The following is a 24,845-nucleotide window of genomic DNA, read 5'->3' as shown; positions in this document are numbered from 1 at the left end:
CACACATTATGTTGGAGGCCACCATCAACATTCACTATCCCTTCTCTCACACATTATGTTGGAGGCGACCGTCAACACTGACTGGCCCTTCTCTCAAACATTATGCTGGAGGCTACAATCAGCACTCACTATCCCTTCTCTAATACATTATGTTGGAGGCGACCGTCATCACTCACAATCCCTTCTCACACACATTATGTTGGCCACTGTCATCACTACTTATCCCTTCTCTCACACATTATGTTGGAGGCCACCATCAACACTCATATTCCCTTCTCTCAATCATTATGTTGGAGGCAGCCATCAACACCAACTATCAATCCTCCCACACTTTATGTTGGAGACCACCATCAACACTCACTATCCCTTCTCACATATTATGTTGGAGGCGACCGTCATCACTCAGTCTCCCTTCTTTCACACATTATGTTGGAGGCGACCGTCATCACTCATTATATCTTCTCCCACACATTATGTTGGAGGCGAACGTCATCACTCACTATCCCTTCTCTCACACATTATGTTGGAGGCCACCATCAACACTCACTATCCATTCTCTCACACATTATGTTAGAGGCCAACATTAACACTCACTATCCATTATCTCACACATTATGTTGGAGGCGACCGTTAACACTCACTATACCCTCTCTCAAACTTTATGTTGGTGGTTTCCATCAATACTCACTATCCCTTCTCTCACAAATTATTTTGGAGGCGATTGTCATCACTCACTATCCTTTCTCTCACACATTATGTTGCAGGCGACCGTCATCACTCACTCTCCCCTCTCTCACGCGTTATGTTACAGGCGACCGTCGTCATTCACTATCCCTTCTCTCACACATTATGTTGGAGGCCACCATCATCACTCACGATCCCTTCTCTCACATTTTATGTTGGAGGCCACCATCAACACTCCCTATCCATTCTCTCACACAGTATGTTGGAGGCCATCAACAACACTCAATATCCCTTCTCTCACACATAATGTTGGAGGCGACCGTCATTACTCATTAGCCCTTCTCTCATATATTATGTTGAAGACGACCCTCATCACTCACTAGCCTTTTTCTCACGCATTTCATGTTGGAGGCGACTGTCATCATTCACTATCCCTTCTCTCACACATTATGTTGCAGGCGACCGTCATCATTAACTCTCCCCTCTCTCAAACATTATATTACAGGCGGCTGTTATCACTCACTATCCCTTCTCTCTTACATTATGTTAGAGGCGACCATCTTCACTCACACTCCCTTCTCTCACACATTATGTTGGAGGCGACTGTCATCACTCACTATACCTTCTCTCACACATTATGTTGCAGGCGACCGTCATCAGTCATTCTCCCCTCTCTCACACGTTATGTTACAGGCGACCTTCATCATTCACAATCTCTTCTCTCACACATGTTGAAGGCGACCGTTATCACTCACGAAGCCGTCTCTCACACATTATGTTGGAGGCCTCCATCATCACTCACGATTCCTTCTGTCACAGTTTATGTTGGAGGCCACCATCAACACTCACTACCCATTCTTTACACATTATGTTGGAGGCCACCATCAACACTCACTATCCCTTCACTCACACATTATGTTGGAGGCCACCATCAACACTCACTATGCCTACTCCCACACATTATGTTGGAGGCCACCAATAACACTCACTAGTCCTTCTCCCACACATTATGTTAGAGGCGACCGTCATCACTCACTATCCCTTCTCTCTCACATTGTGTTATAAGCGACCATAACACTCTTTCTCCCTTCTGCCACACAATTTGTTAGAGGCGACCGTCATCACTCACACACCCTTCTCTCACATATGTTGGAGGCGACCGTCATCACTCACACACCCTTCTCTCACATATGTTGGAGGCGACTGTCATCACTTACTATTCCTTCTCTCACACATTATGTTGGAGGCGACTGTCATCACTCACTCTCCCTTCTCTCACACATTATGTTGGAGGCGACTGTCATCACTCACTCTCCCTTCTCTCAATCATTATATTACAGGCGACCCTCATCACTCACTATCCCTTCTCTCACCCATTATGTTGGAAGCGACTGTCATGACTCACTATCCCTTCTCTCACACATTATGTTGCAGGCGACTGTCATCACTCAGTCTCCCCTCTCTCACACGTTATGTTACAGGCGACTGTCATCATTCACTATCCCTTCTCTCACACATTATGTTGGAGGCGACCGTCATTACTCACTAGCCCGTCTCTCACACATTATGTTGGAGGCCACCATCATCACTCACGATCCCTTCTCTCACATTTTATGTTGGAGGCCACCATCAACACTCACTATCCATTCTGTCACAAATTATGTTGGAGGCCACCGACAACACTCACTATCCCTTCTCTCACACATTATGTTGGAGGCGGGCGTCATCACTCACTAGCCCTTCTCTCACGCATTTCATGTAGAGGCCACCGTAATCACTCACTATGCCTTCTTTCACATATGATGTTGGAGGCCACCATCAACACCCACTATTCATTTTCTCACACATTATGTTAGAGGCGACCGTCATCACTCGCTCTTCTCTCACATATTATATTGGAGACGACCGTCATCACTCTAAATCCCTTCTCTCACACATCATGTTACAGACGACTGTCATCAGTCACTCTCCCTTCTTTCACACATTATGTTGGAGGCGACCGTCATCACTCATATCTTTTCTCCCACACATTATTTTCCAGGCGACAGTCATCACTCACTGTCCCTTCTCTCACACATTATGTTGGAGGCCACTATCAACACTCACTATCCCTTCTTTCAGACATTATGTTGGAGGTGAGCATTAACACTCACTATCCCTTCTCTCACACATTATGTTGTAGGCGACCGTCATCACTCACTTTTCCTTCTCTCACACATTATCTTGGAGGCGACTGTCATCACTCAGTATCCCTTCTCTCACACATTATGTTGTAAGCGACCGTCATCACTCACTATCCCTTCTCTCACACATTATGTTGGAGGCGAACGCTATCACTCACTATCTCATCTCTCACACATTATTTTGGAGGCGACCGTCATCACTCACTCACCCTTCTCTCACATATTATGGTGGAAGCGTCCGTCATCACTCACTATCCCTTCTCTCACATATTATGTTGGAAGCGACCTTCATTATTCACTATACCTTATATCATACATTATGTTGGAGACTACCATCAACACTCACTATCCATCCTCTTACACATTATGTTGGAGACCACCATCAACACTCACTATCCCTTCTTTCACACATTATGTTGAAGGCGACCGTCATCACTCACTCTCCCTTCTTTCACATATCATGTTGGAGGCGACCGTCATCATACATTATTCCTTCACTCACACATCATGTTGGAAGTCACCATCATCACTCACTCTCCCTTCTCTCACACATTATGTTGGAAGCGACCGTCATCACGCACTATAAGACTTCTCTCACACATTATGTTGGAGGCTATCGTCAACACTTAATATCCCTTCTCTCAAACATTTTGTTGGAGGCGACTGTCATCGCTCATTATCCCTTCTCTCACATATTATGATGGAGGCTACCATCAACACTCACTATCCCTTCTTTCACACATTATGTTGGAGGCAACGGTCATCACCCACTATCCCTTCTCACAGAGTATGTTGGAGGCCACCATTAACACTAACAATCCCTTCCCTCACGCATTATGCTGTAGGGGACCGTCATCACTCACGATCCCTTCTCTCATACATTATGTTGGAGGCCACCATCAACACTCATTATCCCTTCTCTCATAAATTATATTGGAGACGACCTTTGTCATTCACTATCCCCTTCTCTCACATATTATGTTGGAGGCGACCTTCATCATTCACTATCCCTTCTCTCACGCATTATGTTGGAGGCCACCATAAACACTCACTACGCATTTCTTCTCTCACACATTATGTTGGATGCAACCATCATCACTCACGATACCTTCTCTCACACATTATGTTAGAGGCCACTATCAACACTCACAATCCATTCTCTCATATGTCATGATGGACACCACCATTAACACTCACTATACCTTCTCTCACACATTATGTTGTAGGCAACCGTCATCACTCTCTCTCATTTCTTTCACACATTATTTTGCAGGCGACCGTCATCACTCACTATCCCTTGTCTCATACATTATGTTGGACGCGACCGTCATCACTCACTATCGCTTTTCCCACACATTAGTCTTGGAGGCCAACATTAACACTCACTGTTCCTTCTCTCACACATATTGGAGACGAGCGTCATTACTCATGATCCCTTCTCTCGCACATTACGTTGGAGGTCACCATCAACACTCACTATCCCTTCTCTCACACATTATGTTGGAATCCACCATTAACACTCACTATCCCTTCTCTCACACATTATGTTGGAATCCACCATTAACACTCACTATCCCTTCTCTCACACATTATGATTTTGTCCACCATCAACACTCACTATCCCTTCTCTCACACATAATGTTGGAGGCGACCGTCATCATTCACTAGCCTTTCTCTCACACATTTGATGTTGGAGGCCACCATCAATACTCATTATTCCTTCTCTCACACATCCTGTTGGAGGCCACCACCATCACTCAAGATCCCTTCTCTCACACATTATGTTGGAGACCACAATCAACACTCACTATCCCTGTTCTCACACATTACGTTGCAGGCGACCGTCATTACTCACTCTCCATTTCTAACCCATTATGTTGGAGGCAACCGTCATCAATTATCCTCCTTTCTCTCACATATTACGTTGGAGGTAAACGTCATCACCCAATATTCCTTCTCTTATACATTCTGTTGGAGGCCACCATCATCACTCACTCTCCTTTCTCTCACACATTATGTTAGAGGCTACTATCAACACTCATTATCTCTTCTCTCACACATTATGTTGGAGGCGATCGTCATCACTCACTAGACCTTCTCTCACACATTATGTTGAAGGCGACCGTCATCACTCACTACCCCTTCTCTCACACACTATGTTGCAGGCGACCTTCATCAATCACTATCCCTTCTCTCACACTTTATGTTGGAGGCGACCGTCATCACTCACTATCTCTTCTCTCACACATTATGTTGGAGGCGGCCATCGTCACTCACTATCCCTTCTCTCACATATCATGTTGGAGGCCACCATCAACACTCACTATCCATTCTCTCACATGTCATGTTGGACACCACCATCAACACTCACTATCACTTCTCTCACACATTATGTTGTAGGCGACCGTCATCACTCTCTCATTTCTTTCACACATTATGTTGGAGGCGACCGTCATCACTCACTATCCCTTCTCTCACACATTATGTTGGAGGCCACCATCGTCACTCACCATCCCTTCTCTCACACATTGTGTTGGAGGCGACCATCAACAGTCACTGTCCATTCTCTCACACATTATGTTGGAGACCACCATCAACACTCACTATCCCCTCTCTCACACATTATGTTCCAGGCGACCGTCATCGCTCACTCTCCATTCTTTCACACATTATGTTGGAGGCAACCGTCATCACTCACTCTCCTTTCTCTCACACATTATCTTGAAGGCGACCGTCATCACTCAGTCTTCCTTCTCTCATACATTCTGTTTGAGGCCACCATCATCACTCACTCTCACTTCTCTCACACATTATGTTGGAGGAGACAGTCATCACTCACTCTGCCTTCTCTCACACATTATATTGGAGGCCATCATCAACACTCATTATCCCTTTTCTCACACATTAAGTTGGAGGTGACCTTCATCACTCTCTATCCCTTCTTCCACATATTATGTTGAAAGCGACCATCATCACTCACTAGCCTTTCTCTCACGCATCTTATGTTGGAGGCCACCGTAATCACTCACTATCCCTTCTCTCACATATTATGTTGAAGGCCACCATTACCACTCACTATCCCTTCTCTTACACATTATGTTGGAGGCGACCGACATCACTCACTATCCCTTCTCTCATATATCATGTTGGAAGTCACCATCATCACTCACTCTTCCTTCTCTCACACATTATGTTGGAGGCGACCGTCATCACTCACTACCCCATCTCTCACGCAATTTATTTTGGAGGCCTCCATAATCACTTACTATCCCTTCTCTCACACATTCTGTTGGAGGCGACCTTCATCACTAACTATCCCTTCCCTCACACATTATGTTGTAGGTGACCGTCATCACTCACTAGCCCTTCCCTCACACATTGTGTTGTAGGCGACCATCATAACTCATTATCCTTTCTTTCACACATTATGTTGGAGGAGACCGTCATTACTCACTAGCCCATCTCACATGCATTTTATGTTGGAGGCCACCGTAATCACTTACCATCCTTTCTCTCACACATTATGTTGGAGGAGACTTTCATCACTCACTCTCCCTTCCCTCACACATCATGTTGTAGGTGACCGTCATCACTCACTATCCTTTCTCTGACACAATATGTTGTAGGCGACCCTCATCAATCACTAGCCCTTCTTTCACACATTATGTTGGAGGCGAACACTGTCACTCACTATCCCTTCTCTCACACATTATGCTGAAGGCCACCATCACTCACGATCCCTTCTCTCAGTCATTATGTTGGCCTACACTCACTATTCATTCTCTCACACATTATGTTGGAGACCACCATCAACACACACTATCCCTTCTCCCACACATTATGTTCCAGGCAACCGTCATCACTCACTCTTCTTTCTTTCACACATTATGTTGGAGGCAACTGTCATCACTTACTCTCCCTTCTCTCACACATTATGTTCGAGGTGACCTTCATCACTCACTATCCCTTCTCTCACATATTATGATGGAGGCGACCGTCATCACTCATTAGCCCTTCTCTCACGCATTGATGTTGGAGGTCACCGTAATCACTCACTATCCATTCTCCCTCACATTACGTTGGAGACCACCATCAACACTCACTGTTTCTTCTCTCACACATTATGTTGGAGGCGACTATCATCACCCACGATACCTTCTCTCACACATTATGTTGAAGGCCACCATCAACACTCACTATCCCTTCTCTCACATATTATGATGGAGGCGACCGTCATCACTCACTATCACTTCTCTCACACATTATGTTGGAGGCGATCGTCATCACTCACTATCCCTTCTCTTACACATTATGCTGGCAGCCACCATCAACACTCACTCTCCCTTTTCTCACATTATTTTTGAGGTCACCATTAACACTATCTCTTCTCTCACACATTATGTTGGAGGCCACTATCAACACTCACTATCCATTCTCATACATGTTATGTTGGAGACCACCATCAACACTCACTATCCCTTCTCTCACACATTATGTCGCAGGCGACCGTCATCACTCACTCTCATTTCTTTCACACATTCTTTTGGAGACGTCCGTCATCACTCACTATCACTTCTCTTACACATTATGCTGGAGGCCACCATCAACACTCACTATCCCTTCTCTCACACATTATGTTGTAGGCGACAGTCATCACTCACGATCCCCTCTCTCAATCATTATGTTGGAGGCCAATCAACACTCACTCTCCATTCTCTTACCCATTATGTTAGAGGCCACCATCAACACTCACTATCTCTTTTCTCACACATTATGTTGGAGGCGACTATCATCACCCACGATACCTTCTCTCACACATTATGTTGAAGGCCACCATCAACACTCACTATCCATTCTCTCACATGTTATGTTGGAGACCACCATCAACACTCACTATCCCTTCTCTCACATATTATGATGGAGGCGACCGTCATCACTCACTATCCCTTCTCTCACATATTATGATGGAGGCGACCGTCATCACTTACTATCCCTTCTCTCACACATTATGTTAAAGGCGACCGTCATTACTCACTCTCTCTTCTCTCACAAATTATGTTGGAGGAGACCATCATCACTCAATACTCCTTTTCTTACACATTATGTTGGAGGCCACCATCATCACTCACTCTCCCCTCTCTCACACATTATGTTTAAGGCGACCGTCATCACTCACTACAACGTTTCTCACACATTATGTTGGAGGCCACCATTAACACTCACTAACCCTTCTCTCACACATTTTGTTGGATGCAACCCTCATCACTCACTATCCCTTTTCTCACACATTATGTGGGCCACCAACATCACTCACTCTCCCTTCTTCTCACATATTATGTTGGAGGCGACTGTCATCATTCACTATCCCTTCTCTCACACATTATGTTGGATGCGATCGTCATCACTCACTATACCTTCTCTCACCCATTATGTTGGAGTTCACCATCATCATTGACTCTCCCTTCTCTCACATATCATGTTGGAGGTGACCGTCATCCCCTGTCTAACGCATTACGTTGGAGGCGACCGTCATCACTCGCTATGCCTTCTCTCAAACATTATGTTGGAGTCGACTGTCATCTCTCACTATCCCTTTTCTCACACATTATGTTGGAGGCGGTCATCTCTCACTATCCCTTCTCTCACACATTATGTTGGAGGCGGTCATCTCTCACTATCCCTTCTCTCACACATTATGTTGGAGTTCACCATCATCATTCACTCTCCCTTCTCTCACATATTATGTTGGAGGCGACCGTCATCCCCTGTCTAACGCATTATGATGGAGGCGACCGTCATCACTCGCTATGCCTTCTCTCAAACATTATGTTGGAGTCGACTGTCATCTCTCACTATCCCTTTTCTCACACATTATGTTGGAGGCGGTCATCTCTCACTATCCCTTCTCTCACACATTCTGTTGGAGTTCACCATCATCATTCACTCTCCCTTCTCTCACATATTATGTTGGAGGCGACCGTCATCCCCTGTCTAACGCATTATGTTGGAGGCGACCGTCATCACTCGCTATGCCTTCTCTCAAACATTATGTTGGAGTCGACTATCATCACTCACTATCCCTTCTCTCACACATTATATTGGAGTTCACCATCATCATTCACTCTCCCTTCTCTCACATATTATGTTGGAGGCGACCGTCATCCCCTGTCTAACGCATTATGTTGGAGGCGACCGTCATCACTCGCTATGCCTTCTCTCAAACATTATGTTGGAGTCGACTATCATCACTCACTATCCCTTCTCTCACACATTATATTGGAGTTCACCATCATCATTCACTCTCCCTTCTCTCACATATCATGATGGAGGCGACCGTCATCCCCTGTCTAACGCATTTATGTTGGAGGCTACCATCAACACTCACTATCCATTCTCTCACACATTATGTTGGAGACCAACATAAACACACACTATCCTGACTCACGTACAGTAGTATGGAGAGTGTATCTATCATCTAGTGACTCTGATACAGCAGTTTTGAGGTGTATTTATCATCCAGTGACTAATACAGTAGTATGGAGGGTGTATGTATCATCCAGTGACTCCAGTACAGTAGTATAGAGGGCATTTATCATCCAGTGACTCCAGTATAGTAGTATGGAGGGTATGTGAGATGATGCACTTGGGAGTTAACATCGTCTCTAACCTGTGACCAGAATCCCACCGTAGGAGAATAGTTAAGGAGACGAACTGTCTGATAACAAATATTAGAACTGAATGCAAGTTCTTGAATAAGGAAAATATTTAGCGAGATGTTGACATCCTTCCATAAGACCAGGACTAGAATATGTTTCTCAAATCGGTCGCCGCACTTCATGAAACACAGAGGTAATAGAGAAGGTTTAGAGGATAGAAGCAAAGATGGTACCAGAATTAAGCGAGCTGAGTTACGGGAAACGGCCAGAGGTTTTAGATTTGCACATCTTGAATGAAATAAGAGTTAGAGATGACCTGATAACAACCTTTAAGTTGTTGAAAACAGAATGACGACGTAGACAGTGAACAGTCATTTTAGAGTTGCAGGGATTCAGCAACCAGAAGACAAAACATGAAATCAAACAAGAAGTTTGTAAAAGATGTAAAGAAGTAGTTGTATAGTATTACAGCGGTGGGTGAGTGGAAGAAAATGAAGACAATGAATATAAACAGCATTCAGAAATGTAAGACGTTGTATGATAGTGGAGAATGTTAGAAAGAGATGGGGTCCATTAGTGTAAAAGTCCTTATGCGTATAATGTGATCAGTAATTACTGACAGATTATTATACGCTCTCTAGCGTCGCAAACTCTCAAGCGTTAAACAGATTAGCGTCATAAACCTCTCTAGCAACTCATACACTCATACAGGCTCTCCAACGTCACACGAACTCTCAGGCATCAACGATTCAGCACCGTCACACAGACTCTCTAGCGTCATACAGACACTCCAGCGTCACACTGACTCTCTAGCGTCACACTGACTCTCTGGCGTTACACAAACTCTCTTGCATCACAGACACTCGAGGGTCACAGACTCTTGTGTTCACACACTCTCTGTGGGATCAAAGATTCAGTACCATCACACGGACTATACCTCACACAGACACTTTAGCGTTACAAAGACTCTCGTATCGCTGAATATCAAGTGTTACAAATTTTTGCGTCACATAGACTCTTAACGTCACACAAACTTTGAACCTCTCAATTTCCAAAAGGGAAATCTACGCTCTCAAACCATTACACACTATTGAACAAGATATTGAAATTGTGCTCATGTTACTACTGAAATTGGTCAACGAGATTTAATCTTTTTTTTTCCATCTTGAAGGCTCCAGTAGTGGAGAAAAGTCCACATCAGAATTATGAAACGGAAAAAGTCAAGGGACATAATTTACGAATTTTGGAGAAAGTGAAAAACCTGTCTTTTGAAATGTGCCAGGTCATAGTTATTGGCAAAGACATGAGAAGGAAGAGAGTTCCGAAGCTTCGACGTGTAGGAAAAGAAGCACGTAACAAAACGGCCCACTTTTGAGCTGCAGATGGCCACACAGCAATCATATGACGCTTGCCGAGTATTGTGTGGTCTAGCAAGTGGTGTGGGCACACAGGCAGCCTGCTCTCGCAAGCGAAGACCAAAGTAATACTCATAGAAGAGGGAAAGTTAAACAACATTACGGCGTAGGGCAAGGAAGTCAATTTTGGAAGTTAGCCTAGAACAGTTTATAAGTCGGACCGCTTTCGACTCAACTCTCTCAATTAAGGACGCAGATCTAAAACCATCCCAAATGTGAGAGCAATTCTCCATACAAGGACGAATCAATCTTTTTTTTAAAAGGAGCAACTGTTCAGAAGAAAAGAAGATTCGACCTCTAAACAGGACAATTACTTTCTTAGAGGCAGACTTAGCTATTCCAGTAATGTGGAGTTTCCAAGAAAGAGTGGATCTTACAGTAATACCAAGTATGTTCAGTGAGTCAAGGTGGAATTACAGAACCGTCAAAGGAGACGCGAGAGATGTGAGGAGTTTTCGATAGAGGTATGGCTAGAAACTAGGTCTTAGAGGTATTAAAGTCAACAAGATTTAGTGTGCCCCACTGTATATCCTGTCCAAGTCTGAGTTTATTGAGGAAGGTGTGTCAAGACAGATGTAGATCGAGTGAGAAAAGGGGAAGCAAAATAGAAGGATGTGGATGAATACAGAATTGAGTCGTCAACGAACGAGGGCATTGGATTACATGTGGAGGAGAGGAAGTCATTGATGAAAAAACAAGTGTAGGGGACAGGACAGACCTTGAGAGTTTATGGAGAAAAGTTGATGGAGAAAAGGGGGAGGCTTATCCATCAACAACCACAGAGACAGATCGACCGGATAGGAAGCTAGATATCAAAGTGCCAAGTGAGTGAGGGAAGCCAAAGAGGGGAGTTTAGAGATGAAACCCTGTCAAAAACCTAAGGGCAAAAACACAAGACTCCAAAATCTTTCAGGGATGATAACCCGACTTTGGTGAGACAGGAAAGACTATCACCAGTGGACCTCGCCTTATGGAAACTATACTTGGTGAACAGAGGGAAGATTGATTTGCGAGGTGTTTAAGGATATGGTAATTCAGGAGGGATTCGAAGACTTTGGAAATGGTAGATGTCAAAACAATAGGACGATGGTTAGAAGGGTCAGAACGGTCACCTTCCCTAGGGATGGGACGTATCAATGAACGCTTCCAAGGAGAAGGAAAAGTTTGGGTTTCTAAACAGAAACGGGACAGACGAGGAAGCACAGCTGAGAGTCTCAAGATAGTCTTTCAGTACACGGGGATGGATGCGCTTTCTGGACAGTCCGAAAAGAGATTACGGGAAGAGGAATTGGATTAGTGAGAGAGGAACATCAGGGGGTGAACGAAAGTTAGAGTCATCCAAGGTGGAGTTAGGGAAAAAAAAAGGGAACCAAACAAGAGTTGCTTTGTCTACGGGAGATACGACTATAGTACCGTCTGAACGGAAGAGTGAACGGAAGATAGAGCGAAAGAAGTTGTCAGGGATGCCTTTAGCTAAAGACCAGAATGACCTATCAGTAGATTACAAGGAGAGGGTATCGCACTTTCTTTGAATAAAGAAACACTGCCTCACGGATGTGTTTGCAGCGATGACGGGCATTGATAAAAGTTGAATGGAAGCCAGAGGAAGTAGAGTTTTCCAATGTTATTTCTCTGGTCAAAAATATCATCAGTTGTAGAAGATAGTAAACTTCACTTAATGTCATAATTATCAGTAAAGAGGAAAGCACTCTCTGTATGACGTGAAAGTTTGAGAATTTCGGCTGAAGTACAATAATACATACATAAATACACACATACACAAAGTTATCATGTCATATCTACTGCTGGGATAAGGTACAGTAATATACTTATCATGTCATACCTTTTGTCGAAGTAACCAAAGCTGGCCATGTTGCCGTATTTCTTCTTGAGATTTCTAAACGACTCCCTCGTAGGGCCATTTGGCATAGACAGCAGCGAACCCACAAGAGGTAAGATTGGTAAACCTAAAAAGAGAAAAAAAAAATACTTCTGAAATCAACAAGAATATTTCACATACATAGCGATATGTATTAATGAAATGATTTATACTTACATATATACAACAATATACAATATATATATATATATATATATATATATATATATATATATATATATATATATATATATATATATATATATATACTTTTTTTTTCTCTCTATGTCGCTGTCTCCCGCGTTAGCGAGGTAGCGCAAGGAAACAAAAGAAAGATTGGCCCAACCCACCCGCATTCACCTCCTTAGCAACCCCATCCATAAACAATATATATATATATATATATATATATATATATATATATATATATATATATATATATATATATATATATATATATATATATATATATATTGATTTATATTCCTTTGTCGCTGTCTCCCGCGTTAGCGAGGTAGCGCCAAGGAAACAGACGAAAGAATGGCCCAACCCACCCACATACACATGTATATACATACACGTCCACACACGCAAATATACATACCTATACATCTCAATGTACACATATATGTACACACTCACAGACATATACATATATACACATGTACATAATTCATACTGTCTGCCTTTATTCATTTCCATCGCCACCCTGCCACACATGGAATAACAATCCCCTACCCCCTGATGTGTGCGAGGTAGCGCTAGGATACGACAACAAAGGCCCCATTCGTTCACACTCATGCTCTATATGTCATGAAATAATGCACCGAAACCACATCTCCCTTTCCACATCCAGGCCCCACACAACTTTCCATGGTTTATCCCAGACGCTTTACATGCCCTGGTTCAATCCATTGACAGCACTTCGACCCCGGTATACCACATCGTTCCAATTCACTCTATTCCTTGCATGCCTTTCACCCTCCTGCATGTTCAGGCCCCTATCACTCAAAATCTTTTTCACTCCATCTTTCCACCTCAGATTTCCACCTCCGCTTCTCTTCGTTCCCTCCACCTCTGACACATATATCCTCTTGGTCAATCTTTCCTCACTCATTCTCTCCATGTGATCAAACCATTTCAAAACACCATCTTCTGCTCTCTCAACCACACTCTTTCTATTACCACACATCTCTCTTACCCTATTGTTACTTACTCGATCAAACCACCTCACACCACACATTGTCCTCAAACATCTCATTTCCAGCACATCGACCCCCTGCGCACAACTCTATCCATAGCCCACGCCTCGCAACCATACAACATTGTTGGAACCAATATTCCTTCAAACATAACCATTTTTACTTTCCGAGATAAAGTTCTCGACTTCCACACATTCTTCAAGGCTCCCAGAATTTTCGCCTCCTACCCCACCCTATAATTCACTTCCGCTTCCATGGTTCCATCCGCTGCCAAACCCACTCCCAGATATCTAAAACACTTCACTTCCTCCAGTTTTTCTCCATTCAAACTTACCTCCCAATTGACTTGACCCTCAACCCTGCTGTACCTAATAACCTTACTCTTATTCACATTTACTCTCAACTTTCTTCTTTCACACACTTTACCAAACTCGGTCACCAGCTTCTGCAGTTTCTCACATGAATCAGCCACCAGCGCTGTATCATCAGCGAACAACAACTGACTCACTTCCCAAGCTCTCTCATCCACAACAGACTTCATACTTGCCCCTCTTTCCAAAACTCTTGCATTCACCTCCTTAACAACCCCATCCATAAAAAATCAAACAATCATGGAGACATCACACACCCCTGCCGCAAACCTACATTCACTGAGAAACAATCACTTTCCTCTCTTCCCACACGAACACATGCCTTAAATCCTCGATAAAAACTTTTCACTGCTTCTAACAACTTGCCTCCCACACCACATATCCTTAATACCTTCCACAGAGCATCTCCATCAACTCCATCATATGCCTTCTCCAGATCCATAAATGCTACATAGAAATCCATTTGCTTTTCTAAGTATTTCTCACATACATTCTTCAAAGCAAACACCTGATCCACACATCCTCTACCACTTCTGAAACCACACTGGTCTTCCCCAGTCTGATGCTCTACATGCCTTCACCCTCTCAATCAATACCCTCACATATAATTTACCAGGAATACTCAACAAACTTATACCTCTGTAATTTGAGCACTCACTCTTATCCCCTTTGCCTTTGTACAATGGCACTATGCACGCATTCCGCCAATCCTCAGGCACCTCACCATGAATCATACATACATCAAATAGCCTTACCAACCAATCAACAATACAGTCACCCCCTTTTTTAATAAATTCCACTGCAATACCATCCAAAGCCGCAGCCTTGCCGGTTTTCATCTTCCGCAAAGCTTTTACTACCTCTTCTCTGTTTACCAAATCATTTTCCCTAACCCTCTCACTTTGCACACCACCTCGACCAAAACACCCTATATCTGCCACTCTATCATCAAACACATTCAACAAACCTTCAAAATACTCACTCCATCTCCTTCTCACATCTCTCTCACACACACACACACACACACACACACACACACATATATATATATATATATATATATATATATATATATATATATATATATATATATATATATATATATATATATATATATATATATATATATATATATATATACATATATATATATATATATATATATATATATATATATATATATATATATATATATATATATATATATATATATATATATATATATATATATATATATATATATATATATTGTTTATGGATGGGGTTGCTAAGGAGATGAATGCAAGAGGTTTCGAGAGAGGGACAAGTATGCAATCTGCTCTGGATGATACGGCTTGGAAGTGAGTCAGTTGTTGTTCGCTGATGTTACAGCGCTGGTGGCTGATTCGGGTAAGGAACTGCAGAAGTTGGTGACTGAGTTTCGGAAAGTGTGCAAAAGAAGGAAGCTAAGAGTATATGTGAATAAAAGCAAGGTTATAAGGTTCAGTAGGGTTGAGGGACAAGTAAACTGGGAGGTAAGTTTGAATGGAGAAAAACTGGAGGAAGTGAAGTTTTGTAGATATTTTGTAGTGGATTTGGCAGCTGATAGAACCATGGAAGCGGAAGTGAGTCATATGGTGGGGGAAGGGGCAAAGGTTCTAGGAGCGTTGAAGAATGTGTGGAAGGCGAGAACGTTATCTCGGAGACCAAAAGTAGATATGTTTGAAGGAATGGTGGTTCCAACAATGTTATATGGTTTTGAGGCATAGGCTATGGATATCTGTTATGCGGAGGAGGATGGATGTGTTGGAAATGAGATGTTTGAGGACAATATGTGGTGTGAGGTGGTTTGATCAAGTAAGTAATGAAAGGGTAAGAGAGATGTGTCGTAATGAAAAGAATGTGGTCGAGAGAGCAGAAGAGGGTGTATTGAAATGGTTTGGGCACTTGGAGAGAATAAGCGAAGAAACATTGACGAAGAAGATGTATATGTCAGAGGTGGAGGGAACGAGGAGAAGTGGGAGACCAAATTGGAGATGGAAGGATGTAGTGAAAACAATTTTGAGCGATTTGGGCCTGAACATACAGGAAGGTGAAAGGCGTGCAAGGAATAGAGTGAATTGGAACGATGTGGTATACCGGGTCGACGTGCTGTCAGTGGATTGAACCAGGGCATGTGAAGCGTCTGGGGTAAACCATGCAAAGTGTGTTGGGCCTGGATGTGGAAAGGGAGCTGTGGTTTCGGTGCATTATTACATGACAGCTAGATACTGAGTGTGAACGAATGGGGCCTTTGGTGTTTTTCCTAGCGCTACCTCGCACACATGAGAGGGGAGGGGGTTGTTATTCCATGTGTGGCGAGGTGGCGATGGGAACAAATGAAGGCAGACAGTATGAATTATGTACATGTGTATATATGTATATGTCTGTGTGTGTATATATATGTGTACATTGAGATGTATAGGTATGTATATTGTGCGTGTGTGGACATGTATGTATATACATGTGTATGTGGGCGGGTTGGGCCATTCCTTCGTCTGTTTCCTTGCGCTACCTCGCTAACGCGGGAGACAGCGACAAAGCAAAATAAATAAATAGATAAATAAATAACTATATATATATATATAGTTATACATATATATATATATATATATATATATATATATATATATATATATATATATATATATATATATATATATATGTATATATATATATATACATATATTCTGAGTACAGAATGGAAAAAGGTGAGAACAATGGAAGTAAGGGGAGTGGGGGAGGAATGGGATGTATTTAGGGAATCAGTGATGGATTGCGCAAAAGATGCTTGTGGCATGAGAAGAGTGGGAGGTGGGTTGATTAGAAAGGGTAGTGAGTGGTGGGATGAAGAAGTAAGAGTATTAGTGAAAGAGAAGAGAGAGGCATTTGGACGATTTTTGCAGGGAAAAAATGCAATTGAGTGGGAGACGTATAAAAGAAAGAGACAGGAGGTCAAGAGAAAGGTGCAAGAGGTGAAAAAGAGGGCAAATGAGAGTTGGGGTGAGAGAGTATCATTAAATTTTAGGGAGAATAAAAACATGTTCTGGAAGGAGGTAAATAAAGTGCGTAAGACAAGGGAGCAAATGGGAACTTCAGTGAAGGGCGCAAATGGGGAGGTGATAACAAGTAGTGGTGATGTAAGAAGGAGATGGAGTGAGTATTTTGAAGGTTTGTTGAATGTGTTTGATGATAGAGTGGCAGATATAGGGTGTTTTGGTCGAGGTGGTGTGCAAAGTGAGAGGGTTAGGGAAAATGATTTGGTAAACAGAGAAGAGGTAGTAAAAGCTTTGCGGAAGATGAAAGCCGGCAAGGCAGCAGGTTTGGATGGTATTGCAGTGGAATTTATTAAAAAAGGGGTGACTGTATTGTTGACTGGTTGGTAAGGTTATTTAATGTATGTATGACTCACGGTGAGGTGCCTGAGGATTGGCGGAATGCGTGCATAGTGCCATTGTACAAAGGCAAAGGGGATAAGAGTGAGTGCTCAAATTACAGAGGTATAAGTTTGTTGAGTATTCCTGGTAAATTATATGGGAGGGTATTGATTGAGAGGGTGAAGGCATGTATAGAGCATCAGATTGGGGAAGAGCAGTGTGGTTTCTGAAGTGGTAGAGGATGTGTGGATCACGTGTTTGCTTTGAAGAATGTATGTGAGAAATACTTAGAAAAACAAATGGATTTGTATGTAGCATTTATGGATCTGGAGAAGGCATATGATAGAGTTGATAGAGATGCTCTGTGGAAGGTATTAAGAATATATGGTGTGGGAGGCAAGTTGTTAGAAGCAGTGAAAAGTTTTTATCGAGGATGTAAGGCATGTGTACGTGTAGGATGAGAGGAAAGTGATTGGTTCTCAGTGAATGTAGGTTTGCGGCAGGGGTGTGTGATGTCTCCATGGTTGTTTAATTTGTTTATGGATGGGGTTGTTAGGGAGGTGAATGCAAGAGTTTTGGAAAGAGGGGCAAGTATGAAGTCTTTTGGGGATGAGAGAGCTTGGGAAGTGAGTCAGTTGTTGTTCGCTGATGATACAGCGCTGGTGGCTGATTCATGTGAGAAACTGCAGAAGCTGGTGACTGAGTTTGGTAAAGTGTGTGAAAGAAGAAAGTTAAGAGCAAATGTGAATAAGAGCAAGGTTATTAGGTACAGTAGGGTTGAGAGTCAAGTCAATTGGGAGGTGAGTTTGAATGGAGAAAAACTGGAGGAAGTGAAGTGTTTTAGATATCTGGGAGTGGATCTGGCAGCGGATGGAACCATGGAAGCGGAAGTGGATCATAGGGTGGGGGAGGGGGCGAAAATTCTGGGAGCCTTGAAGAATGTGTGGAAGTCGAGAACATTATCTCGGAAAGCAAAAATGGGTATGTTTGAAGGAATAGTGGTTCCAACAATGTTGTATGGTTGCGAGGCGTGGGCTATGGATAGAGTTGTGCGCAGGAGGATGGATGTGCTGGAAATGAGATGTTTGAGGACAATGTGTGGTGTGAGGTGGTTTGATCGAGTAAGTAACGTAAGGGTAAGAGAGATGTGTGGAAATAAAAAGAGCGTGGTTGAGAGAGCAGAAGAGGGTGTTTTGAAATGGTTTGGGCACATGGAGAGAATGAGTGAGGAAAGATTGACCAAGAGGATATATGTGTCGGAGGTGGAGGGGACGAGGAGAAGAGGGAGACCAAATTGGAGGTGGAAAGATGGAGTGAAAAAGATTTTGTGTGATCGGGGCCTGAACATGCAGGAGGGTGAAAGGAGGGCAAGGAATAGAGTGAATTGGAGCGATGTGGTATACCGGGGTTGACGTGCTGTCAGTGGATTGAATCAGGGCATGTGAAGCGTCTGGGGTAAATCATGGAAAGCTGTGTAGGTATGTATATTTGCGTGTGTGGACGTATGTATATACATGTGTATGGGGGTGGGTTGGGCCATTTCTTTCGTCTGTTTCCTTGCGCTACCTCGCAAACGCGGGAGACAGCGACAAAAAAGAAAAAAAAAAAAAATATATATATATATATATATATATATATATATATATATATATATATATATATATATATATATATATATATATATATATATTTATTAGAAAGGATCATAATTTTGCGCGAAATCAAGATATTCCATTGAGTCCACGGGGAAAATGAAACAGGATTACAGGATAAGTTCAGGATAAGTTCCCAAGCGCACTTTCTTGTAATAATCACATCATCATGGAGACAAAAGAGAGAAATATAGCACTGAGTTGATATACATCGAAGAGACGAAGCTAGGACGCTATTTGGTAAACATGCGATTGTCCAAGACAGACAACGATTTAGCAGCGGGTGGAACCATGGAAGCGGATGTAAGCCACTGGATGGTGGAGTGGGCTACGTTTCTGGAAGCGTTGAAGAATGTGTGGAAGGCGAAAACGTTACCTCGGAGAGCAGTAACAGGTATATTTGAAGGAATAGTGATTCCAACAATGTTATATGGTTGCGAGGCGTGGGCTATAGATAGGGTTGTGGGAAGGAGGGTGGATGTGTTGGAAATGAAATGTTTACGGACAATATGTGGTGTGAGATGATTTGATCGAGTAAGTAATGAAAGGATAAGAGAGATGTTTGGCAAAAACATGTCTCTTTGAGAAAGCAAAAGAGGGTGTTTTGAAATGGTTTGGTCACATGGAGAGATGAGTGAGGAAAGATTGACAAAGAGGATATATGTGTCAGAGGTAGAGGGAACGAGGAGAAGCGGGAGGCCAAATTGGAGGTAGAAGGATGGAGTGAAACAGATTTTGAGCGATCGGGGCTTGAACATACAGGAGGATGAAAGGCGTGCAAGGAATAGAGTGAATTGGAACGATGTGGTATACTGGGGTCGACGTGCTATCAATGGATTGAACCAGGGCATGTGAAGCGTCTGAGGTAAACCATGGAAAGTTTTGTGGGGCCTGTAATTGGAAAGGGAGCTGTGGTTTAGATGCATTACAAATGACAGCTAGAGACTGAGTGTGAACGAATGTGGCCTTTTTGGTTTGTTTTCCTGATATAGAAGGTGGTGATACCCTTCCTGGGGGGTGGGTTAGCGCTTGGAATGGATTAAGGCAAGCAAGTATGAATATGTATAAGGTATATATGTAAATACCTTTGTATCTGAGTGAATGGGCCATTCTTCCTTTACTTCCTTGCGTTTGTTTCCTTATGTATGTATGTGTGGGTTTATGTGCATATGAGTGGGTTGGCCATTCTTTCCTCTGTTGCCTTGCACTACCTCGCTAAGGCGGGAGACGGCGATTAAGTATAATAAACAATAAATGTATATCTATCAATCTATGTACGTGTGGCATGAGAAGCATGGGAGGTGGGCAGATTAGAAAGGGTAGTGAGTGGTGGAATGAAAAAGTAAGATTATTTGTGAAAGAGAGGAGAGAGGCATTTGGACGATTTTTCAAGTAAATATGCAAATGACTGGATGTATAAAAGAAAGAGGCAGGAGGTCAAGAAAAAGTTGCAAGAGATGAAAAAGAGAACAACTGGGAATATCGGTGAAGGGAGCTAATGAGGAGTTCATAACAAGTGGTGGTGATGTGAAAAGGAGATGGAATGAGTATTTTGAAGGTTTGTTGAATGTGTTAGATGATAGAGTGGCAGATAAAGGGTGTTTTGGTTGAGATGGTGTGCGAAGTGAGAGGATTAGGGAGAATGATTTGGTAAACAGAGAAGAGGTAGTGAAAGTTTTGCGGAAGATGAAAGCCGGTAAGGCGGCAGATTTAGATGATATTACAGTGGAATTTATTAAAAAAGAGAGTTGATTGTGTGGTTGACTGGTTGGTAAGGATATTCAGTGTATGTATGTCTCATGGTGAGGTGCCTGAGGATTAGCGAAATGCATGCATAGTGCCACTGTACAAAGGCAAAGGGGACGAAGGTGAGTGTTCAAATTACAGAGGTATATCTTTGTTGAGTATTCCTGGGAAATTATATGGGGGGGAATTGATTGAGAGGGTGAAGGCATGTACAGAGCATCAGATTGGGGAAGAACAGTGTGGTTTCTGAAGAGGTAGAGGATGTGTGGATCAGGTGTTTGCTTTGAAGAATGTATGTGAGAAATACTTAGAAAAACATATGGATTTGTATGTAGCATTCATGGATCTGAAGAAGGCATATGATAGAGTTGATAGGGAATCTCTGTGGAAGGTATTGAAAATATATGGTGTGGGAGGCAAGTTGCTAGAAGCAGTGAAAAGTTTTATCGAGGATGTAAGGCATGTGTACTAGTAGGAAGAGAGGAAAGTGATTGGTTCTCAGTGAATGTCGGTTTGCGGCAGGGGTGTGTGATGTCTCCATGGTTGTTTAATTTGTTTATGGATGGGGTTGTTAGGGAGGTGAATGTTGTAGATGAGAGGGCTTGGGAAGTGAGTCAGTTGTTGTTCGTTGATGATACAGCGCTGGTGGCTGATTCGGGAGAGAAACTGCAGAACCTGGTGACTGAGTTTGGTAAAGTGTGTGAAAGAAGAAAGCCGAGAGTAAATGTGAATAAGAGCAAGGTTATTAGGCACAGTAGGGTTCAGGGACAAGTCATTTGGGAAGTAAGTTTGAATGGAGAAAAACTGGAGGAAGTGAAGTGTTTAAGATATCTGGGAGTGGATTTTTCAGTGGATGAAACCATGGAAGTGAAAGTAAGTCAAAGGGTGGGGGAGGGGGTGAAAGTTCTGGAACCGTTGAAAAATGTGTGGAAGGCGAGAACGTTATCTCGGAAAGTAAAAATGGGTATGTTTGAAGGAATAGTGGTTCTAACAACGAAATATGGTTTTGAGGCGTGGACTATAGAAAGGTTTGTGCGGAGGAGCATGTATGTGTTGGAAACGAGATGTTTGAGGACAATATGTGGTGTGAGGTGGTTTAATCGAGTAAGTAATGAAAGGGTAACACTGATGAGTGGTAATAAAACGAGTGTGGTTGAGAGAGGAGAAGAGGCTGTTTTGAAATGGTTTGTTCACATGGAGAGAATGAGTGAGGAAGGATTGACAAAGAGGATATATGTGTCAGAGGTGGAGGGAGCGAGAAGTGGGAGATCAAATTGGAGGTGGAAGGACGGAGTGAAAAAGATTTTGAGTGATCGGGGCCTGAACATACAGAAGGGTGAAAGGCGTGCAAAGGATAGAGTGAATTGGAACGATGTGGTTTACCGGGGTCGACGCGCTGTCAGTGGATTGAAGCAGGGCATGTGAAGCGTCTGGGGTAAACCATGGAAAGTTGTGGGGGGGCCTGGATGTGGAAAGGAGCTGTGGTTTCGGTGCATTATACATGACGGCGAGAGACTGAGTGTGAACGAATGTAGCATTTGTTTTCTTTTCCTGGCGCTACCTCGGTCGCCTGGGGGGGAGGGGGTTGTCATTTCATGTTTGGCGGGGTGGCGACGGGAAGAATAAAGGCAGCAAGTATGAATTATGTACGTGTTTATATATGTATATGTCTATGTATGTATATATATATGTATACATTGAAATGTACAGGTACGTATATGTGCGTGTGTGGGTGTGTACGCATATACATATGTATGTGGATGGGTTGGGCTATTCTTTCGTCTGTTTCCTTGCGCTACCTCGCTAACGCGGAAGACAGCGACAATATATATATATATATATATATATATATATATATATATATATATATATATATATATATATATATATATATATATATATATATATACTCATCCTCCTCGAAGCCTCAGATTGGGGTGTCTAAATGTGTGTGGATGTAACCAAGATGAGAAAAAAGGAGAGATAGGTACAATGTTTGAGGAAAGGAACCTGGATGTTTTGGCTCTGAGTAAAACGAAGCTCAAAGGTAAAGGGGAAGAGTGGTTTGGGAATGTCTTGGGAGTAAAGTCAGGGGTTAGTGAGAGGACAAGAGCAAGGGAAGGAGTAGCACTACTCCTGAAACAGGAGTTGTGGGAGTATGTGATAGAATGTAAGAAAGTAAATCCTAGATTGATATGGGCAAAGCTGAAAGTTGATGGAGAGAGATGAGTAATTATTGGTGCATAAGCATCTGGGCATGAGAAGAAAGTTCATGAGAGGCAAGTGTTTTGGGAGCAGCTGAATGAGTGTGTTAGTGGTTTTGATGCACGAGACCGGGTTATAGTGATGGGTGATTTGAATGCAAAGGTGAGTTATGTAGCAGTTGAGGGAATAATTGGTATACATGGGGTGTTCAGTGTTGTAAATGGAAATAGTGAAAAGCTTTTAGATTTATGTGCTGAAAAAGGACTGGTGATTGGAATACCTGGTTTAAAAAGCGAGATATACATAAGTATACGTATGTAAGTAGGAGAGATGGCCAATGAGCGTTATTGGATTACGTGTTAATTGATAGGCGCGCGAAAGAGAGACTTTTGGATGTTAATGTTCTGAGAGGTGCAACTGGAGGGATGTCTGATCATTAATCTTGTGAAGGCAAAGGTGAAGATTTGTAGGGGTTTGCAGAAAAGAAGAGAGAATGTTGAGGTGAAGAGAGTGGTGAGAGTAAGTGAGCTTGGGAAGGAGACTTGTGTGAGGAAGTACCAGGAGAGACTGAGTACAGAATGGAAAAAGGTGAGAACAAAGGAGGTAAGGGAAGTGGGGGAGGAATGGGATGTATTTAGGGAAGCATTGATGGCTTGCGCAAAAGATGCTTGTGGCATGAGAATCGTGGAAGGTGGGTTGATTAGAAAGGGTAGTGAGTGGTGGGATAAAGAAGTAAGATTATTAGTCAAAGAAAAGAGAGAGGCATTTGGACGATTTTTGCAGGGAAAAAATGCAAATGAGTGGGAGATGTATAAAAGAAGGAGGCAGGAGGTCAAGTGAAAGGTACAAGATGCGAAAAAGAGGGCAAATGAGAGTTGGGGTAAGAGAGTATCATTAAATTTTAGGAAGAATGAAAAGTTGTTCTGGAAGGAGGTAAATAAAGTGCGTAAGACAAGGGAGCAAATGGAAACTTCAGTAAAGTGGGCTAATGGGGAGGTGATAACAAGTAGTGGTGATGTGAGAAGGAGATGGAGTGAGTATTTTGAAGGTTTGTTGAATGTGTTAGATGATAGAGTGGCAGATATAGGGTGTTTTGGTCGAGTTGGTGTACAAAGTGATAGGGTTAGGGGAAATGATTTGGTAAACAGAGAAGAGGTAGTAAAAGCTTTGCGGAAGATGAAAGCCGGCAAGGCAGCAGGTTTGGATGGTATTGCGGTGGAATTTGATAAAAAAGGGGGTTACTGTACTGTTGACTGGTTGGTAAGGTTATTCAATGTATGTATGATTCAGGGTGAGGTGCCTGAGGATTGGCGGAATGCTTGCATAGTGCCATTGTACAAAGGCAAAGGGGATAAGAATGAGTGCTCAAATTACAGAGGTATAGGTTTGTTGAGTATTCCTGGTAAATTATATGGGTAGGTATTGATTGAGAGGGTGAAGGCATGTACAGAGCATCA

General features: G+C 42.7%; 1 protein-coding gene across 1 annotated transcript in view; it reads right to left on the bottom strand.

The window, feature by feature from the left end:
- LOC139759415 (cytochrome P450 2J3-like) overlaps nucleotides 1-24,845 on the bottom strand; it is a 150,468-nt gene that overhangs the window by 73,953 nt on the left and 51,670 nt on the right. The window contains 1 exon segment of the mRNA XM_071681507.1: nucleotides 12,782-12,905. Coding sequence (XP_071537608.1) covers nucleotides 12,782-12,905 — 124 coding nt within the window.

This window comes from Panulirus ornatus, chromosome 33, assembly GCF_036320965.1.
Source record: "Panulirus ornatus isolate Po-2019 chromosome 33, ASM3632096v1, whole genome shotgun sequence".
Lineage (NCBI taxonomy): Eukaryota > Metazoa > Arthropoda > Malacostraca > Decapoda > Palinuridae > Panulirus > Panulirus ornatus.
The sequence above is the reverse complement of the archived record's forward strand: the minus strand, read 5'-3'. Positions and strand labels throughout refer to the sequence as shown.